General features: G+C 37.6%; 1 protein-coding gene across 4 annotated transcripts in view; it reads right to left on the bottom strand.

Annotated features, from left to right (window-relative positions):
• Positions 1-1,319: 1,319 nt before the first annotated feature.
• Positions 1,320-21,015, bottom strand: part of ZDHHC14 (zDHHC palmitoyltransferase 14) — a 354,193-nt gene continuing 334,497 nt past the window's right edge. For 2 of the 4 annotated variants that reach the window (XM_074187912.1, XM_074187913.1), the window contains exon 9: positions 1,320-8,862. In XM_074187912.1, coding sequence (XP_074044013.1) covers positions 8,461-8,862 — 402 coding nt within the window. In that variant the 3' untranslated portion in view covers positions 1,320-8,460. The remainder of the gene's footprint in view (positions 8,863-21,015) is intronic. The other 2 variants (XM_074187914.1, XM_074187915.1) reach the window with 1 other exon arrangement.

Raw genomic sequence — 21,015 nt, 5'->3', positions numbered from 1 at the left:
TAATTCTGAGATTCTCTGAAGAGGTGTAATACATGATCCCTGACCACAAAGAGAATTCAACCAAATGGATGCAGGTCATATATGTAGAAAGATGGATAACAATAGAAGATATATTTCTACTGAGATAAATATGTGGAACAGACTAAGTACTTTGAGAGTTGGGAAGGAGTAAGTACTAAGGGGAAAACAGTTGCAGAGGAGCTTAGGGAGGAGGAAGGAGTAGGGATCCTAGAAAGGAAAAATAGTTTAGGGCATGCTATAGAAATATTTTGAGGGTCTTTGGGGATCCAAAGTCATCATGTGTCAGAATGGAAAGGGGGATTCATTAGAGATAGTGAAGTCTTCTAAATGTTATTTGCAGATGGCATTATTCAGATGGCATGAAACTCCAGATTATTGCTGGGCTTTCCAAATTAGATTCATAATTGTTCCAAAGTCCAGTTTAACATTATACAGAAGGAAAATAGTAGATAAAGAAGGTCTTTTTGTTCATCCTGTGGTATACAAGTGGATGGAGAACTCGAAGATCTGTTCTGTCTGTATATCTTAGATAGACATTATATATGGATCATGAACTGGTTCCAGAATTGAATAGCAAGAAAACAGTTTGGTTTGTCTTTGGGAAATCATGTGGCATGTTTAGGCAGCTAGGTGATGCAGTGTCCAAAGTGCTGGACTTGGAGTCAATAAGACCTGAGTTCAACTCTAGCTTCAGACACTTAATAGCTGTGTGATCCTAGGCAAGTCCCTTAACATCTGTCTGCCTCAGTTTCCTCAATTGTAACATGGGAATAAAAGCAACATCTACATTGCAGGGATACTGTGAAGCTCAAATGAGATAATATTTGTGAAGTGCTTAGAATAGCACCTGAAGCAGTAGGCTCTATCTAAATAAGTGCTTTCCCCATTCTATTTTTTTTAATGGCTCAAGCTTCTCCCTGAAATGAAGACCTACCTTTTAAAAATAAATATTCTTGTGGAAATATTGCAAATCATGGACTATTCCAGTCTCTGAAGAATTCAAGTTGAAGAATATTAAATGGAAATGGAGAAGTTTATGATGGGTAGGAGGAATAGTGGTATAAATTATGCCAAGTAAAAGATCTATGACCAAAAAAGGATGTGAGTTGATAATATATCAGGAGTAAAGGAAAACTGGACAGTTGTCATGCTTCTTTGATAGGTAGGTAATGTCAAGAAAACTAGAGGAAGGCCTTCACAGCAAGATTTATCAGAGTCCATGGACAGGTATCTCTTACAGCCATGAATAGCTGGTGCATCACTGGAAGGAGTACCATAATGATGAAATCATAGATCCATTGGAATGCAGAAATTAGTTTTTTTGGAGGGGATGAGAAAATCAGTTTTGCTTGACTGGAAGACTTGTGTAGGGGAATGAGAAAAGTTTGGAGGACTAGTTCGGGGCTAGGAAGAAGTGAAATCAACAAATGTGAGAGAGAAATTACTGGAGAAATAGAGAAAACCAAGACATTGTTGAGGAGAGAACTAGCTTCATAGTACCGTGGAAATTTAGAATTGAAGGGACTTTTGGATAACACTCAATTCAGCCTTTGGCAAGAATCACTTCAATGACATTTCTATCATTGTCCCAAGAAATCATGGGTCAGCAGTGTTATAAACAGTTTAGAAGAAGAATGTGGACTAGGAAATAATCTATAGGAACTAGCTGGTGAGATTGAACTTGGTTGTATAAGGGGATAAATGGAAAGAAGAACATTTTTATTTTAGGTTTTTGCAAGGCAATGAGGTTAAGTGGCTTGCCCAGGACCACACAGCTAGGTAATTATTAAGTGTCTGAGGTCACATTTGAACTCAGATCCTCCTGACGCTAGGGCCGGTGCCCTATACACTGTGCTACCTGGCCACCCTTAGAAGAACATTTTAAAAACTAAGATATATGGAAACTGAAAATGTTCTGAGAAAGACAGGAAAGTACCAATGGAAAGACAGAGGTGTATCTAATGGAGCAAGATAGTCTTAACAGAGATGGAGATGATAGAACCAAAGTAATAGGTGGAGGAATTAACCTTAAAGAGGATAAAGGTCATTTCTTCTGAGAGGACTGGGAAGAAAATGAAGATGGCAGAAAAAAAGGATATTTGGAGGTGGAGAAGAGGGTGGATGAGTGAGTTCCTAAAGGATAGTGTCTGTTTTCATCAGAAGGTAGGAGGGGAAGTCCTTGTTGAAAGTAAAGAGGAATTAGAAGGGATTATAATATGAAAAACTATGCTTTATCTTCTAACAGAAGAGAATTTATTAATGATATCTAGCTGATGTTTCTTTATTAATTCTGACAGCATTTATGTGTGGTTTTTGTGTGTGTGTTTGAAAGATGAAGAAATAGAGGGAAAGAGATAGCAGAGACAGAAAGGCAGAGATCCAGAAAGAGGGATGGAGACAGAAAGAAGATGCCAAATAGGAAGGGAAATGGATTTAGGCAGTTTACTCTGTTGAAGTATTTCTGGGACTGAAAATTTTGAGAATCTTTGAAAAATCAATCTGGATAATTTGGGACTAAAAAAATAGTCAACATAAGTTTTCATCAATTATCCAGGCAGTCTATGGTTTCATTATGTACATGCCATCTCTGTCCTTCATTTAGTCTTATGTAGACCTGACTATAGTTAGATTGACTTACTGTAACAACATGTATGTTGAGAGAGATTGAAGTTTTACATTTGACACCACGAACAGTTTTTATTGAGGCAGGAAAAATGTCTTAATTCAGTTCAGTGGGTTTAAAAAATCAATTATGCAAGCATTGATTAAAACATCAAAGAGGCACTTAGATAGGCATACACATCTCTGAAAAATACACACTGGCATGGCCCACATGTCTTTCATTTTTCAACTTCAGAGCCTTGAATATTATCAATAGTTTTTCCTTTTTGGGGGGCATACCAGAATGCTCAATTAGAATAAAGCACAAACCAAAACTGTCCCCAAGAATAAGGGCATTAGAGTTTCAAAGTCATGTTCCACCATGGGCTAAAACAATCTCCACTCACACAGAACAGTGCAAAACAAATTTCACTGGATGGACCATATGGCCTCTCAGTTTAACTGTGCATGTTAAGATATCAAGGACAATTAAGACAATCATTGATTCAGAACTCCATAAATCAATAGCACATTTCTTTTTAAAATGTAACAATTGATGGAAGGAAAAAATCTTCAAAACAGCACACATTGTCCATCTGCTCCCCAACTCAGTCTGCATAAAATTCCTGGGGTTTATGAGATCTGAAAATAATTCCAGTTGAAGTCATTCATCTCATTGTGGCAGCTGCAATTCAGTTGCTCCAGAAGCAATCTAATCTTATATCTACACAATTATTTTTAATGGCTGAATTAATGTAGTAACCACTTGTATTTGGAAATTCATCTTGGTTGCATTATCAGGACCATGTACAATGGGCAAGCTGCTAGAGGATTTACAAAAATGTAATGGTCTTGGACATTTATGATTACAGTGAGAACCATGTTGTAACTAATCTAATCTATTAATGATAACTTATTTTAAAAAGATGGAAAGGGACATTTTTTTTTAAAGAATCAAGTCTATCGGTAGTCTTTTAGGAAGTGATATGGAAAGCACCCAGTAGAATACCATTAATGAGGGTCTAGAATTTTATACACATATATTGAGGTGGAGAAGCAGGTAATGTATTTTAAAGCCTATCCCTTTTGGATAAGAAAACACTAAATTTCCACAGGTTCATAGATTTTTGATGAAGAGAACTGTAAACATTACTTTTTATTTAGGCTCAGCTTCAAAACAGTCATAAGGCAGCAATATTCAAAACTTGTTCCCTCTCTCTTTTTTCTTACTTCTCCCTCCATCCCTTTTCTTCTCCTCACACCCTCCTGCCTTATAAAATAATTTGTACATTAGGCTCTCCTCAAGACTATCACAAAAAATTAGACAAATTTTCAAACATCTCTTAGGATTATAAAACCAAATTCTTGTTACTTTGCCAAGCAACCATGAAAACACATATCTCTCTCTCTCTCTCTCTCTCTCTCTCTCTCACACACACACACACACACACACACACACACACACACACACACACACACACACACACACACACAGGCAAATGAATCCTCCCTCTTCCCTATCTCCCCAGAGGAACAGTTTTGGACCTAGTTCTAGAAGGGAGAGCTAAAGTCCATGGAAAACTCTTGTTCCTGTGAAGGTGGAAGGTGATGAGGTCAGCATCTTTGCAAGCTCGATTGACTGCAGTCCCATCAGGAGCCACTGAATAGCAAAATTTTCAAAAAATTTCTCTGCATTTTCCAGTAGATGTCCTCACAAGGCAACAGTGCCAAGGACTCTGATGCAACACAGTGAAGTGTGGGGGTTTGGTTTTCTTTTGGTTGGTAGCTAAGAGAAGGGGCAGAAGTTGAATCACAGGATCTAGAAGTGGAAAAAACCTTGAGAGTATGTGATTTAATTTCATTTTACTGATAAGAAAATCACAACTTAGAAGACTGGTCCAAGGCCATAGGAGTTATGAGTAGCATAGGTGGGATTCAAACCCATTCTTCTTATTTCACATCTAAGTCTTCTTACCATGAAACTCTAAATAACAACCAAATGCTTAAGGAGTAGGGAGTGAGGGGGAAAGAACAACAACAAACCCAATTACAAAGTGGAAAACAAAATAATATTTACTTTCCATTTTTAACCCCTATGAGCCAATCATAAAACAACAAGGTAAGAAAACGATGAAACAGGACTGTGTAATTGACCATGGTCTGCTACTGAAGGATTAGAAATAGACTCTCAGAGGCACTAGAAATATCGAAAATAGAAGATTCTAAGGAGGAGGTTGCATCATTCTTATAGCTGGACCACTTTAAAAAAAAAACTGTCGTCTTTCTGCTTTCAGTTGCAGTTCAGAATGTGACAGCATTCCCGGCCCCAGAGAGCCTTGTCCCTGAGCCCTCACAGACACACACTGTCTACAGATCTGATGCAGCTTTTGTCAGCCCTCCTTTTCAGAAGCCAAGGGTAACTGGATGAAACTCAGCCATCCTATCAAAAAGCCTGGGCAGCATATATCCTGCCCCAGCTTTCCTGGGGAAACTGAAAACAGATGAATCTTTAAACAATAAAGCTTGTGTGTACATGAGAATGGTCTAAGTTTTAGTAGCATAGTAAAATATTTATCTTACTTCACTGGTACCTAGAGAACAATCAATCTATGACCCTGGCAGCTTGCAAAATATCAAAATGTATTTGATTATAGCTTGCTCAAATTTCTCAAATATCTAAAAATATAGACTAGGTCAGGTCACCCTGGGATGGTGAAGGACATTCAAGCTTTCAGAAACCAACCTTTGGAACAGATAGGAAGGAGAGAGCCAGTGTAAACACAGATACATTTAATTCTCAGGCCCTCTCTTCTCCTCTTAACCATAGTGCAGGGGGGCAGTGCCCCTCGAGACAGACCTGTGTAAACTAAATTCACTTCTGGAGAAATGGCTCTTTCGATAATGGTCCAAGTTTTAATAGCATAGTAAATCCTAAACAGGCATGCTTACTTGAAAGCAGAATTTGATAAATAATGTAGTGGTGGGTTAGTGGAGAAGGTAGAGGCGAGGGCTGAAGCTAGAGGAAGAGAAAAAAAGGCATTATATGAACACTCATCATACATGAGGATGAGAACTCAATGTTATTCTGCAGGGACTCTCCTAATAAGGTGGGGCATCTTGGACCCAGAAAAATCATAGAACACTTGAACATTTGGGGCATCGGGGAAAATGAAGCCAAACCGATCTACCTATGGTCACACACCATAACTCAGGTCTCCCAGCTGCTAGTTCAGAATTCTTTCCATTACTTGATAGTTAACTTTTCTTTCATGCTTTAAACATTTCAAAGTTCTTTACATAGATTATCTCATTTGATCCTCACAATCACCCTGTGAGGTAGGTGTTATTATTACCCTCATCTTACAGATGAGAAAACTGAGGTTAACTTGTCCAGGTCCACACAGCTAGTGAGTGTCTGAGGAAGGACTTGATCTAAGATCTTCCTTATTCAAGGTCCAAGGTTCTGTCCATGAGGGCAGCATTCTTCTATCTCATTCTCTACCACCTCTTTCTGGGAACCACGTCAAGAAGGCACATTATTTTACTTCTTTACTCATAATCACAGAATCTCAACATAGGAATGGATGTCAGAAGCCATCTCTTCCCATCCGTGCCTTTATGAGAAACTTTTCTACAGTCTCCCCAGTCAATATTCATTGAGCCTCAGCCTGACTCTCTCTGATGATGGGGAGATCATTGTCTCCCAAGGCAGTGCATTGTACTTTGGCACAGCTCTAAATTGCTTCCAAGTTTTTCCTTATTTTTCCAAAGACAGGTATAAGAATTTCTAGTCTGCATGGAGCATTATAATCAGGAAGGAGTGGCCGGGAGATGTAGGAAACCAGAAATTGCTCTTGTGATTTATTTTTTTTTTTCTGTTTTCTACATGTATTGGTGTAAGGAGTGAGAGTGGTGATAGTGGTGATAATGGTGAGGGGACCTCCAGGAAACACTGGATCACATATTCTCAAGAGTGGGAGAAAACAAAATAGTATTAATATCTTGAGAAGAGGAGAGATCTAGGTGTGGCTTCAGTGCCAGAAGAGATGGCTTTGTTCCAGGACCCAAATTATGCTTCTTCTTCTTTTATTTCCCCCTTCAAACAAGATGGTCATTTTCTCCCACCTTATATTAGAGTAAATGGTCTTATCCCATTAATTCAGAGTGCCTGGGCTTCTTGATCAATAATAAATGCATCTTGTCTTTTAGTCAGTCGTATGGACAGAGAACATTATTTTGAGCTTGCAGAATTTAATTTATCCTGAGAAGAAATTGCAGGCATTATCATCTGAAGAGGAAGGCAAGTAAAGTACATGGCGCAGTTCTCAATAACAAATTGTGTCCCCTGCAATTGCTCCTGAGTTGAATTATTCCTTAAACGAAATCCAATGATTTCCCCAATCCCTGCCCCAAGTTATAAATGGAAAGGGAAGAGTTGTTAATTTTCCTAATTCTATTCTGATTAATGGCCTAGTTAAGAGGAATGACCCCTCAGGATCTTAGCACATACTTCCCATAGACTCTGACTAATTCTTTGACACTTCTAATAGGTTCCCCGATTTTTTTTTCCCTTTTGCCTCATACACAGAACAGGATGAACAGAGGAGAGAGTTAGTCAATCTCCTATTTGAACAATTCCTTTATCTACTGTCTACAGCAGTATAGAACTTTATATAATGCAAATACAAGTTAATTCCCTAAATAACAAGCCATAAGTAGACAATTGGTACTAGAAGTCACCTTCCTACCAAAGAAACCTTCCCACCAAGATGATACTACTCATTGATCTGAATCACCATGAATCCAGCCTTACTCCCTGCCAGTCTATTTCAACAACCACATACCCTTTGCTGGTCCTCCAAATGGTTTTGTCCATTAGATTTATGAGGATAACTGTATGCAGGCAGATCCAAAGAAATAGAGGATGGCATTTTTATTGGATGTCCACTGGAAATCTCACCCACAATGGGGAGTGACAGATCTCCTGCAGGCATGGCACAACACAATACCTAATCTAAATATTTAACAGAAGATTAAATGATAAGTAATGTGATAAAACCCAGGGTATTATAGGCACCACCAATCCACAGATAATAAAAGTCAAATTGTTGAGAAATAGCATTGTCCATTGGTTTCAGTATGATAACTGTCCTTCCATGAAACTGCACTTGGAAAGTCACAACTTTAAAAAAAACTGCAGCACTTCTTGTCGATACCAACACCACTGTAACCTATACTACAGTGTGGCAGGTAAATCCACAGCTGGTCTTTTTTTCCTTCTTTTTCTTTATTCTTTTTATTAATAAAGAGACTGGAAATTGTCTAATTCAAACATTAGTAGTATAACACTTAAGTGCATTTCAATCTGGCCACAACGTATCATAAACCCTTAGCCAGTAGGTATTACAGCAATGGAGAACACAGCTAATGGCATTTATGTCCCCAAATCTTTCTTCTATTGAAGTAAAGATTCAGAAATGGGATTCCAGCTGCTGGGAAATTCCCACATGCCCAAGGTTTCAGAAAACTGGACTGTTGGTATCAATTTCAGTTTTTATTAAGGATGGGAGGAGAACTGGGGAAGGGGAAGGAAAGTCAAATAAGACAAAATTATGAGCTGTAGGACTCGCCCCCAAATATCCCCTGAAAACTTTCTAGTTGTTCATTTCTAGATGTTCATTGAATCCACAACAGGTATCCTCGTAACAGAGGCCGTGATGGAGTTAGAAGATGGAGTGCTGGGACGATCTCTTTCGTTGGCTTCCAAATCTGATCTTGAGAGTAGCAAAGTCCTTGGAAAAGTGCACTGCGCCTCCCCTGCATGACTGTCCATGCCGGTCAGACTGAGCTGAGCTTTACAAGGCCACGCACTGAGTCTTCATGCAATGAGTCTTGACTGGCCAAGCTTAGGACATGCAGGGTGTGACTATGTGTGATGGGACTGCCTGTTGACAACATACCGGGGGGAGAAGGGGCTTCCTCTGGTGTAAGGAACTGATGGCCATCATGTTCCTCTTTCAATGGGATCATATCTGTCAAAATAGTTTCTGATGTGAGATTAGGCATGGAGGAGGGTGGTGTTGGCTGCCCCAGGGACAAAGTAGCACAGGGAGTGCCCAGTGTGGTCTTTCCTGGCAAAGGGAGCTCCTCACTGGTCAGACTCGGTTCACTCTGGAGCAATGGCGTAGCTGCAGCCTGCAAAACGAATTTGGTGCTCTGAATGCATTGATCTTGGTCACACTGGAGATCAGGAGACAGCCGGAAAATGCAGCAAGTTGGGGAAGTTGAAGGGTACCAAAGCATGAGAAGAGAATGAAATGCAAGGGGAACAGAGGCATGGAGAGAATAAGATGTGAGAAGAAAAAAATTCATTAGTAATAATTCAGTTAGAAAATCACCAAAAAGCACTGCATGCACAGATATCTGGGTTTTTTCCTAGTATTTATGGCACAATAGGAAATATTCATACTCAGGATCACAACAATCCACTTACATGAATATATCAAATACACCACTCCAATAAATGTTACACAAAGTATATAACAGCAATTACCTGTGTCTTCCTACATGACCATAATTTAAAAATAGATTCACTCAAACAATTGTCATTGCTTAGATCGGGGGAACAGAGATGTCCTTTTCTATGTTATGAATGGTTTCCTCCATATTGTTTTTAAAACATAGAGGGAGGTCACAGGAAGGAATTGCAAGGTTATAGTGGCCAAGATGACTTGTAATCTGCATTGTTGGAGGGATGACTTCACCCATTGATGAGATCACAGATTCACTGGAATATCTTTGAAATCTGGAAGCTTTTGAAACCCAGGAATAGACTGTTTTCCATATGCCCATGAAGATTCTGCTATTGAATTTTCATTATTGCCATCATCAATACCTCTGGTTTGCCCAATATGTATTCAATATTTTACATGATTGCACACACACACACATATTTAACATATATAAAATCTATTGGAAATTGCTGATCATCTTAGAGAGGGGGTTGTGATGGGAGGAGGGAGAAAATTTGGCACTCAGAATTTTAAAAAAATGAATGTTAAAAGCAAGGTACTATTAGAAGATATATTTACAATAAATATTGATTGATAGTTTTACACCATCAACATTTTTTTCTCGTATCCCTTTTCCTCTCCCCTCCCTCTGACTCACTTTTTTTTTTTGACAGGGCGATGGGGTTAAGTGACTTGTCCAAGGTCACACAACTAAGTAAGTATTAAGTGTCTGAGGCTAAATTTGAACTCAGGTCTTCCTGACTTCAGAATCTGTACTCTATCCACTGCAACACCTATCTGTCCCACCTGATTCACTTTTAATTGCTTATGAGAATCCAAAAGTTTTATAGTGATCCATTTTTCCCCTTCAAATAATCTTTATCTGTGTCTTACTCTGAAGTCGTAGAATTTCAGAATTGGAAGACTTTAGAAGTTATTTAGTTTAACTCCTTCATTTGAGGTAATTAAGAATAAGGGAAGTGACTTGCCCCTAGCTAACAGCAAAGCTTAGATCTAAGACTAGTGAATGCTTTCATTCTCACCCTGGAAGCTGTTTCTCTGTGTTTCAGTTTTGCTCCTAGTGCAAGAGGATGGCATAGGTCATGTTTTTACTGATTCCTTTTCAGTCAACTGTGAAATTTTTAGAATGGTGTTGGAAAAGAGGCAGCGGATTCCTAGATCCCTATTTAATCAATGGCTGATTTCTGAGACAGTTTGAAATAGCATCGATACCTCTAGTTGTATAATCCACAATCTTGCCAGATCAGAATGCCTAAAGCACAAGTCAGACTATGAGACCCACCTCATCAATTAAGGCGCTTTTTTTTTTATATCTAGGATAAAATATAAATTCTCTGGCTGGCATTTAACGCCCTCATGGTTTGGCTCCAACTGATCCTACCAGACTGATCCTATGTTACTCCCCATCCTATATTCTGTATCTCAGTTACATTGGCTTGCTTTTCATTCCTTGCAAGTGGCATTCCATCTCTTTTGTACAAAGTGAGCATCATGTCTGAAACACAATCCTTTCTCATCTTTACCTCTTAGGATCCCTGACTCCCTTCAAGGGTAACCTCCAATAGCAGACCTTCCCTGATTCATTCCCCTCCCCTACCCAGTACTCTCACACTCCACTTCCACCAAATTATATTGTATTTATTTTGTATCACTTATGCGTGGCCCCCTTTGCCCTCTTCTCAGTCTCCTATAGAATGTAAGCTCCCTGAGGACAGAAACTATTTCATTTTTGTCCTCTTTCCAGGGCAGTGTCTTGCACATTCTCCTCATAGCATAGGGCATGAAAGAAAAACTTTTTAAATGTATGAAAGTGAAGAATCAACACTTAGGGAAACGTTGAATTTTTCTCTAGTCCATTAATAGCAAAAACAAACAACTCTCATTTATAGAAGGTCTCAAGATTCCATTTGTGAGAACTTGTGATCTCAATTTAGTTGCTCTTGCTTGATATGAGAATCACTTATCAATTCTATATTGAAAGTATCTTATATATACCAAAATTCTCCTTGATTTGAAGGGAAGATGAAACTAGAAGTTAGATTCTTTCTTTTCTTTGGTGATTAAAAGGAAAGCTCTCTCTACTCAAAACTTTCAGGTAAATTCTATTTCAGAGTTTGGCAATCTTTAGTCCTTAGAGAATCATAAAATTTTGAATTGGACCTTAGAGACCAACTACTTTATTTTGTAGATGAGAAAACTAAATCCTGGCAATTGTTACTTCTTCTACTAGATGATAGCTAGGTGACACAGTGAATAGAGCTTTGGAGGTAGGAGGACTGTCTTAGACACTTAGTAACTGTGTGATCTTGAACATGTCACTTGACTTTAATTTCCTCATTTCTAATATGAGGATAAAAATAACATCTACCTCACAGAGTTATGAGGAGGCAATGAGTTGACATGAAAAGTGCTTTGCAAACTCTAAGTCATTATATAAATGCCTGTGATCATGATGATATCATTTTTTTCCCTCTTATCTAAGAGAAAGGAAGATCTGGGTTCAAATTCTATCTCAGATGCTGACTATGTGGCTATGGGCAAATTTTTTAAAAACTTATTTTTAAAGAAATTTTTTGGAGTCTTGGGTACTTTATTGATAAAATGAGGGAAGTTGAACTTGATGGATGCTATGGACCATTTCATTTCTGAATCTATGATTCCCCCCCCCCCTTCTCTCTTCATTTCCTTGAAGATCATTTCAGTCTTAGATCACACATCTTATCAGTAGAACTTCTCCTAGAACCTCTACTTAAAGAGGAGATGGTGGTCTGCCATTTCTTTTTTTTCTGCCATTTAAAAAAAATTTCCCATTTGGTTACACACTCCACTAGATTCCTCCACCCATCATGCCCCCTTGCTAGATACTTTTCCTTCCCATCCCTCACCCCCTCCCTTTTTCAGCTTCCTTTTGTATGCTGTTTTCCTACTTTAGATGGTAAGCTCCTTGAGGAACTGTCTATTTTTTTGTATTTGTACTCTAGCACTCATCACATTGCTTATCACAGTTTGGTACAAGGTAGGTGTTTTCTTTTTCTCCCATATTTCTTTTCTATTCTTTGCATATTCCCAACCATGGTCCTATTAATACTGCTTACCTTCCCTGATGCCATTCAGGGTTAAAGAAGTTGCTGAGCCCAACTGTATTTGGTTACTTTTCTTATTGCTCTTTTTGATTCATAGGTGTTGACATGATAGTTTCATGTGTTCTTTGTGAACCTAAGCTCAAAAACCACTTTTTTTCCTAACTTAAAAAATGTAACAAGTTCCAGTAGGCACTCTCATAGATATTCCAATTCACCATTGCCAAAGACATGGGCCATTAAAAATGGAAACAAATACTGCCTGAATTGCTGCAGTTGAGATCACCAGAAATATGTTTCTCCCAGTTTATCAGGGATAAAGCTTAAATAAATCCTAACATCTAGCTGGAAAAAATTTACTTTGTCTTTTTTAATCAACCCGAGAGTCACACAGAAGCAAGAACATTAATACTGGACAAAATGTTTACTTTATTTTCAATGTAGACTTGAGTCCTTGGCTTTAGTTACTGCTATTTAAGCAGAGTTTAAGAACAAACAAAAAAGGCTATTTTTGAGCCACATACAATTATCTGAATTTCCTTCTGGTTATTGAAGGAGAGATTAGTGTAGAATAATGGAGAGATTAGTGTAGAATAATGGATGGAGGGCTGACTTGGATGCTAGGTAAACTAGGATTCAAGTCCTGTCTCAGACACATACAAGGTATGTGAACCCAGGAGGCATCTTAGTGCCTATGACATCTAAGACCAACAATTGAAGAGAAAGGGATGATTTGCCTTGGTAGAGGAAATTGTTTCATGCAGGAGTACTTTATACTGTTGAATTTACACATCAAGTTTACCACCATATTAATAGTTCTTCCTTTCCCCTCATTCCTGATTCTTCCATTTTATTTTCTTGGGGGGTATCTTGGATGACTATAGTTCTTGGGAATATCGACAAAAGTGACTACATGCAATTTGAAAATATTTTATAATGTTTAGTAACTTTCTTATCCAACTAGTATACAAAGAACTATTTAAGGCCTTGGGAATACAAAGACCAAATGAACCATAACTGATTGCGATTTGAATGCCCACATCTAATTTTTAGACATATGGTTAAATGGATGTCCAATGAATTGATTCCTCTTGTTGGATTGCTTCCATATTGATCTCTGGCTGACTCCTAAGTGTTTATTGGATCACAGAGCCAAAAGATTATAGAATCATAGATTTAGAGAAAGAAAAGATTTAGATCATAAAAAAGCAAACAATGATCTAAATCTTAGATTTAAAGCTAGAAAAGCTCTCTGAGAGATTATTTAGTTCAGCCTACATCATTTCATAGATGAAGAAACTGATACTCAGAGAATTAAAGTGACTTACCCAAGAAAGAAAAAGCAATAAAGTGATTTGTGTGTTTAGCTATCAGGTTCTTCTATTTCCATAGGGGCATATTTAATTTCATCCTATTTAATCTTACCAATAATATAATACAATGAATCCATACATAGAAATCTAATTTTCCTACTGTTGTGCTCTTTTTTTTTTTACAAAAGTCATTTCTTGAATGGACATTTAAAAATGATATTAACAGAATCATTGATGGAATAATGAGATGGAAAATGATTAAAATTTTTTCCTCTTGTGTTGAAACTTCTAGAATTCTAAAGGAGATATTATTTGCATTATGAGGTTGCCATTTTTTTATGCTTTCTTCTTTGTCATGTTTTGACTTTGTTGTTTCTTCTCTCATTCTCCTCCCTTTTTTCTTCTGCTTTTCTTGTTGGGAGTGTTTTCTATTTCTGCCAGCAGAGGATGACAACATTCTTCCATATTTCCTCATTAAAACCTTTCACATACCTCTTCTATCTTGGCATGTAAGCCCAGAAGCTGTGGTCACAATTTAATCACTCCTACAAACGACAAACTCTCAAGTAAAAGCAAGATTCATAAAGATAGAAAGTAGCAATTTACCCAGTAGGAGACTAAAATAAGAAATAAACACTACCATTTCTTCTTCATACTAATATTCCTGAGTAACTGTTTAAGAGTTAAGACCTTCAAAACGGAATAGAAGGTTGGTGTCTAATAAGAGGTATTAGGAGGATCAAGTAATGTTTCATTACTGCACACAAGGTCATATCTTTAATGCCAGTGTATTGGCATTATTTCAATTAAGTCACTTTAATAGCTGATTCACTATCCAAATGAAGCTTTAGCACTTGGAGAGTTGAATTTTCAAATCTGTCAAATACTATCAAATGGTAAATCTGATTTTAAGGGGGTCTTTTGTCTCCTATCCTGCCTTTAGCTTATCAGGACCCAGATAACCTTGCAATATTGGAGTGTACAAGGACATAGAACTCTTGAAAACTTTCAGTTCTAATTTCTGGGATATCATCTTATCCTCATCTATTTTCTTTTGAACATTTTTATAATGATTCATTTTCAGCTTCAGATAATAGTCCCTACATGTAAAAGTAAATGGATTACTAAATGAATACTGAAATAATCTTCACCAAAGATACTTAGTAGTAAAATTCAGTCTACCACATATGATTGGTGGTAAAGATCTTTGGTTCCAAGTTTTTTTTTTTTCCAAGAGGACAAAAGTCATCCTTTCCGATCAAGAGAATCATGTTTCATAGTTACATGTAGCATTTATGACTGGCAAAGGGGGCAGTAGTAGGTCAAGCATTCAATGACCTCATGGGCACAGGATAAGTTCTCTCCTTGGTACTACCATTCTAGACTATCCCTGGTCTTTAATGCTGCACTTGGACTAGGCTAATAATTCATGGAGGGGCCTATCAGGACTACCTGTCTGAGGAAAAGAGGTCCCTGAAGGGTGAAAGAGGAAGATTTTTTGGGGGTGGGGTGAGGTAGGGGTGGGAATGGATAATCCCTTGAGCTGGATTATCACAGATTTTTACTTTTCATCTGACCTTATCCAAAGCATAAGAAACTATCAAGACAATTTCTTGTCTAAACTTAAATTAAGAAGGGTTGGGGGTGGGGAAATGACATTCAATCTACCAACTAAGCCTACAGTAGTTTATGCGAACTGATCCTCTATTAGTAGATAGAGAGTTCTGGGACACCTGAAAGGCTCTTCTACCTCCCCTAATAATTCACATGGGAACCTATTTGCTTCTATCTGAAATTCCATTTATGGAAGAAAAAGTCTCCTTTGGTGGCAGTGATAGGGATGGCTTAAAAGGAAGCTGGGAAAGGAAAAGCAATTTTATACCAATGTGGCTCCAGAAATAATTATCATGTAAATAAAGATGTAAATCACTGTGGGGTTGGAGTGGAAGGGGAAGAAATCAGTATATAAATAGATATAGGATATGTCATTTTTTTCCATTCTTATTAAGAATTTGGAGAGGCTAATGCCAGGATAGCTTCTGTTTCAGCTAAGGCTGCATACAAAATAAATATAGATCATCAGTGTGAATGGTGAGCCTTGTATTGTATGAAATGTCTGAGCTTTAACTTAGTATAAAAGTCCTAAAGAAGTTTATTGTCCCTATCTTCAATAATATAATATTTCATGTACCAAGGCAAGAAAGGAGTAATTTAATTGATCATGACTGTCTTTTAAAGACCATTGGAGGACAGAATGGAGGTGTTCTGAGGATCCCCCACCCCATATCACCTTGCTCGTTGTTGAATGGAAACATTCTCTGTACTCCAACATTCAGACTATTGCTATCTTTCAAGTTGGTTTTGAAACTTTAGCCCATTGGGGGAAAATGATGAAAACATTGAGAAGGAATTTCTAATTATATGGAGGAGAATACTTCAGCCTTGGTGTCTTCTTCATTTTCTCTTGGGAGTCTTGGAGGACTGGAGAATTTGGACCTTTCATCAGTGTCCTGGAATATTATCAGAACAGAAACAGCCCAATACTCAGGAGATAAGGACAGACCTGATGAGATGTTGAAAGGCAGTTTCATGACAAGTCTAGTAGAAAAACACCATATCCAAGAGGCACCATCTTGAGAACTCTTGCAAAGGTACTTCCAGGAGTTGTTAGTTAGCCCTTTTATCACAAATGCTTTAAGCCTGAAGCTATTCTCCCTGGACTCCCATATATACTTTAGGGGGAAGGTGTCACAGACTTTTGTGGGGAGATATTTGAGATCCAACCATGCCACCTTAGTAAATACACCTTTCTTTTAGACTAACTGAATAATTGATAGAAAATGACAATCAAAGGGATGGAAGCATATTAATTGGGGCACATGAGCATTAGATTATCTCACAGTCCCTAAGGGTTACTCATAGCATGCTGAGGGGAGTTATACCAAAATGGCAACCTTACAACAGTGAAGTTAGGGTTGGGAGAGTGAATTTAGAGATTATACTATATACCAGCCAGCCCCAATCTTTGGCATAGACTAAAAAGGAACTGAACTAGCCAAGAGGCAAAGGAGCACTTTCACTTTTATGATTTTTAAATACATTTTCCTTCAAACTCATGTTTATGAATATATCTTTGTCTTTTCTTTCTCCTCACCCTCCTTTCCTCAATTGACTGGAGACAATTTGACTAGGGTAAGAGATTCAGTCTAAGGATCAGAAGAACCATTTTACTGATCATTCCTAAGTTGTCCCTGATTTCTATAAGAAGCTTCTGTCTCTCCCCTGAGTTCACTTCCATGTTTTTGGAAGAGTGATAGCAAAATTAACTAAAAAAGAGTATATGAGTGTCTGTCTGACCATATTAAAAAAAACTTGTGAATTCTGCTGCATTTTTACTTACCCAGAAGCCTTCTGCAGGTATGAAGAACCATTCCAAAGTAATGCCAGCATCCTGGCAAAATTCTGGTATGTATGATTAAAAAGGTGATCAATGGTCATTTAGAAAAATAAATGATGATTTTGTGAAAAAAAGTTAGAATGGCTTCATCAAGAACGGGTCATTTAAGAATGACTGTAGTTCTGTGGGGTTTTTTTGTTTGTTTTTTTTAGGATTTTTCAAGGCAAATGGGGTTAAGTGGCTTGCCCAAGGCTACACAGCTAGGTAATTATTAAGTGTCTGAGCCCGGATTTGAACCCAGGTACTCCTGACTCCAGGGCTGGTGCTTTATCCACTGTGCCACCTAGCCACCCCCTGTGTTGTTGTTTTTTTTAATAGTATTGCTAAACTGGTAAATTGGGGAAATGTTATAGGCATAGTTTATCTAGATTACAGCAAAACATTCATTAATGTCTTTCCTGTTATTTTTGTGGGAAAAAAGATGGATGTGGGCTGAAAGAAACAATAATAGGATTGATTCAGAACTATTAATGAATGGTACAATATAACTTGCAAGGGCAATTAGGTGGTACAATGGATAGAGTTCAAATCCAGCCTCAGACACTTGCTAGCTGTGTGACTCTGGGGCAAGTCACTTAGTCCTTTGTGCTTTAGCTTCCGCATCTGTAAAATGAGCTGGAGAAGGATATGGCAAACCAGTCTAGTACCTTTGTGAAGAAAACCCCATGAAGAATCAGACAAAACAGAAATGACTGAACAACATAAACATTCATTTGTAAGGTAATCTCTAGCAGAATAGCACAGGGATTTGTGCTTTGTACTTTACCATTCAACATTTTTATCAGACTCTTGAGTAAAGGCATAGCAGGCTTGTTTAATGAATCTGTAGATGATCCAAGGATGGGAGGGGAGGACAGCTAACATGCTGGATATAAGTTAGATTCCCAAAAACCTTTGATGTGTTAGACCTTTGGACTGACTCTAAGAAGATGAAATTTGTTGGGGTAGTCTCATACTGATTTCAAAAAATTTTTGAGGCAGGATTAGATAGCGGTTTGTCTGAAAAATTTAGGGGTTTCCAGGGATTGAAGGTCAATGAGTCAGCAGTATGTTGATGCGGCAGGGAAAAAAAAGAAATTACTAACATAATTTTGGGCTGCATCAAGAGAGCTATATCTTCCAGGAAGGATAAGGTGACCATAATTTTCCTTGGTTAGACCACACCTAGCATTCTATGTCCAGTTCAGTTCATCCCATTTTAAGATGGACAATTATAGACTGGAGAACATCTTGCAGAAGGCAAGGATAATGAAAGGTCTCAAAGTTATGTCATATGAGAATTTTGTTGTTGTTGTTCAGTCATTTTTCAGTTGTGACTAGCTCCCCATGATCTCATTTGGGGATTTTCTTGGTTAAGATACTGGAGTGGTTTGCCTTTTCCTTTTCTAGTTTGTCGTTTGGATGAGGGACTGAGGCAAAGAGACATAAGTGACTTGCCCAGAGTCACATGCAAGTAAATGTCTGAGACTGGATTTAAACTCAGGAAGATGAGTTTTCCTGATTTCAGACCCAATATTCCAACCACCAAGCCACTTAGTTGCTCTACTGAACAATAGCACGGTCTAATTAATTATTGTTTATTCCTATTTCTGGATCTATGAGCAACTTATTGTATGGTCCTAAACTAATTAATTAAATTTCATCTGTTTTAATGTTGGTTCACATTTGTAACATTGGGGAGAGCAATGATTCCCAGGTTTTCAAGATGAGAAAGGATCTCAGTCTACATCTGAGCAGGAAACTTCTCTACTGTCTTCTTGTATTTTATTAATGATACCCTTGCTATTGAATACTTTACAGAATCGTTAAACTATGTGACATTGTACTTCATTGGGTGGTTGAGTGTGCTAATCATTTTATAAAGGTGGGGAGGTAAGTTTCTGCAAACATCAACTGCTTTTACTAACAGAATTATGTTTATCCACAGAACAGAAGTTAATTTGAGCAACAGATACTGAAACAGATGGAAAGAAACTTCTCATCATGCTGTTTGGTGTATGGAGTTTGATATGTGACTGGGACTCAGTGAACACTTACTGACTTTTTGACTGATGAGGTCCTGCCTATTCTATGTGCTAAGCTGAATAAATCAAAGTAAAAGAATGTGAAATTTTGCCCCTAAGGACTAAGTTCACTTGGCACCCTTAAAATATTTTAGCTCATTTCTCCAGGTTTTGACAGTTGCTGGAAATTTTTAGTATATAACTTCCACTTAGTACTAACATTACCCAAAGTATAATAAAAAACAAAAACAATGGGGAGCTTGGGGGATAATACTAGAAATTGCCTTGGGCAGAAGTTCCCACATTTTTTAGTTGAAGACTTTCTGACATCTGACTGGATTATATGAAACTACTTTAAAAAAATTAATAGCAATTTTCTTTTGCTTTAGACCTTACTGTTCGTTGCTGTTTTTCTTCTCAACTGGTCCTTAGTCCTATCTCTGTTTTTCCCTCCACATTGTAAATGACTTCAGATTCTCAATTTTCTCCAGATTTTACTTCTTTTTCCTTTTCTTGATCTCCTTGGGAACATAATCCTAGTGCCAAAATTTCCTTTTCCTTTTCTTTTTTTTTAAAATAAAAGATAAATCAAGCAATTATACAACAAACATTTAATTAAATATCTACTAGGTAACTGGCAGTATAGGAGACCAGAAGCCAGCAAGATCAGACTTTAAGTTCTATCACTGAAATGTTCATCTTGTGTGACTTGGGCTTCTCTAGACTAAAACTATAAGTTACAGAAAAGTTGCCTGTCTACATTGCCCTCACCTTAGAGTTGCCTATATTAGAGAAATCAAAGAAAAAGTCTATCCATGACCCTGTGGACCAGGTACTATGTTAGCTTCAAGAAAACAATAAATGAAACAGTTTCACTTGAAATGATGGCTTGGAAAACAGGTTTTGTTTTCCCTCAAGAAAGGGTTTTGTTTGTTAGTTTTTGATACATCATAGGAAAAATAGAACTGCTTTCATTTAACCCAAATTAAAGTAGAAACACTGTCTGGGGGGAGTTGGCATTTATAGAATGAAGAGTATATTGATTTTCTCCTCAATGAAGGTCAGTAGTCCTGAATGTGTGTATTCAGAGGTGCTTAGAACATCTATTAGGCATCTATTAGGGACTAGATAAGTATTTCCCTGAATATAGTAGGAGCTTAGTAAATGTCAGAACCAAACTGAATATAGGAAAACTCTTACTTGACCAATATTTGACATTCATTCATTACAAAAATCCCTGATATTAAATAAATGGTTCATAGACTTTCTTCACCAAAGTTTTACTTGGGTTTTCTGGCTGTTCCACGAGCAAGACACACCATATCTTGACTCTGGACATTTTCTCTGCCTGTTCTTCCAGGTCTAGAATATTTTCATTTTTCAATTGCATCTCCCGACTGCTTCCTTTAAGTCTGAACTAAAATCCCATCTTTTAGAGTAGACTTTTCCCCTCTGTTATTATTTCCTAGTCATTTCAGTCATGGCTTAATCTTCAGGACCCCATTTGGGATTTTCTTGAGAGAGAGCTACAAGAATGGTTTGCCATTTCCTTCTCTGGCTCAACTTTTCTTTTTTAAATAAATGAGGAAACTGAGGCAGAGTTAAGTGACTTGCTCAAGATCATATAGCTGGTAAAGGTGTGAGACCACATTTGAACTCAGTTCTTCCTGACTATTCTCACTGCTTTATTCACTGTGCTACCTAACTGCTTGAGTTCTATAGTCTTGGAATATTTATTTAATTGATAATATATTAGTGTATACCAATAATTTCTACCAGAATCTGAATTATCTTCCAAAAACCTTTTTAATGTTACAGCATAACTCTCTATAGAATTATGACTTCTAGACCTAGAAGAGATCTGATATAAGGTATAAGCCATGTAGCTTGATTGTGGCCTCTGAAGTAGGACTAGATCCCAGATCTATTAATCCTACAATAGTGATCTTGGAACTATACTGAACTCATGTTCACTATGCCATATTGGGCCCAAAGTCCATTGCAGTA

The sequence above is a fragment of the Macrotis lagotis genome, chromosome 5, assembly GCF_037893015.1.
Source record: "Macrotis lagotis isolate mMagLag1 chromosome 5, bilby.v1.9.chrom.fasta, whole genome shotgun sequence".
NCBI classification, from domain to species: Eukaryota; Metazoa; Chordata; class Mammalia; order Peramelemorphia; family Peramelidae; genus Macrotis; species Macrotis lagotis.
Note: the sequence above shows the minus strand (reverse complement) of the source record. Positions and strands in the feature narration are given on the sequence as shown.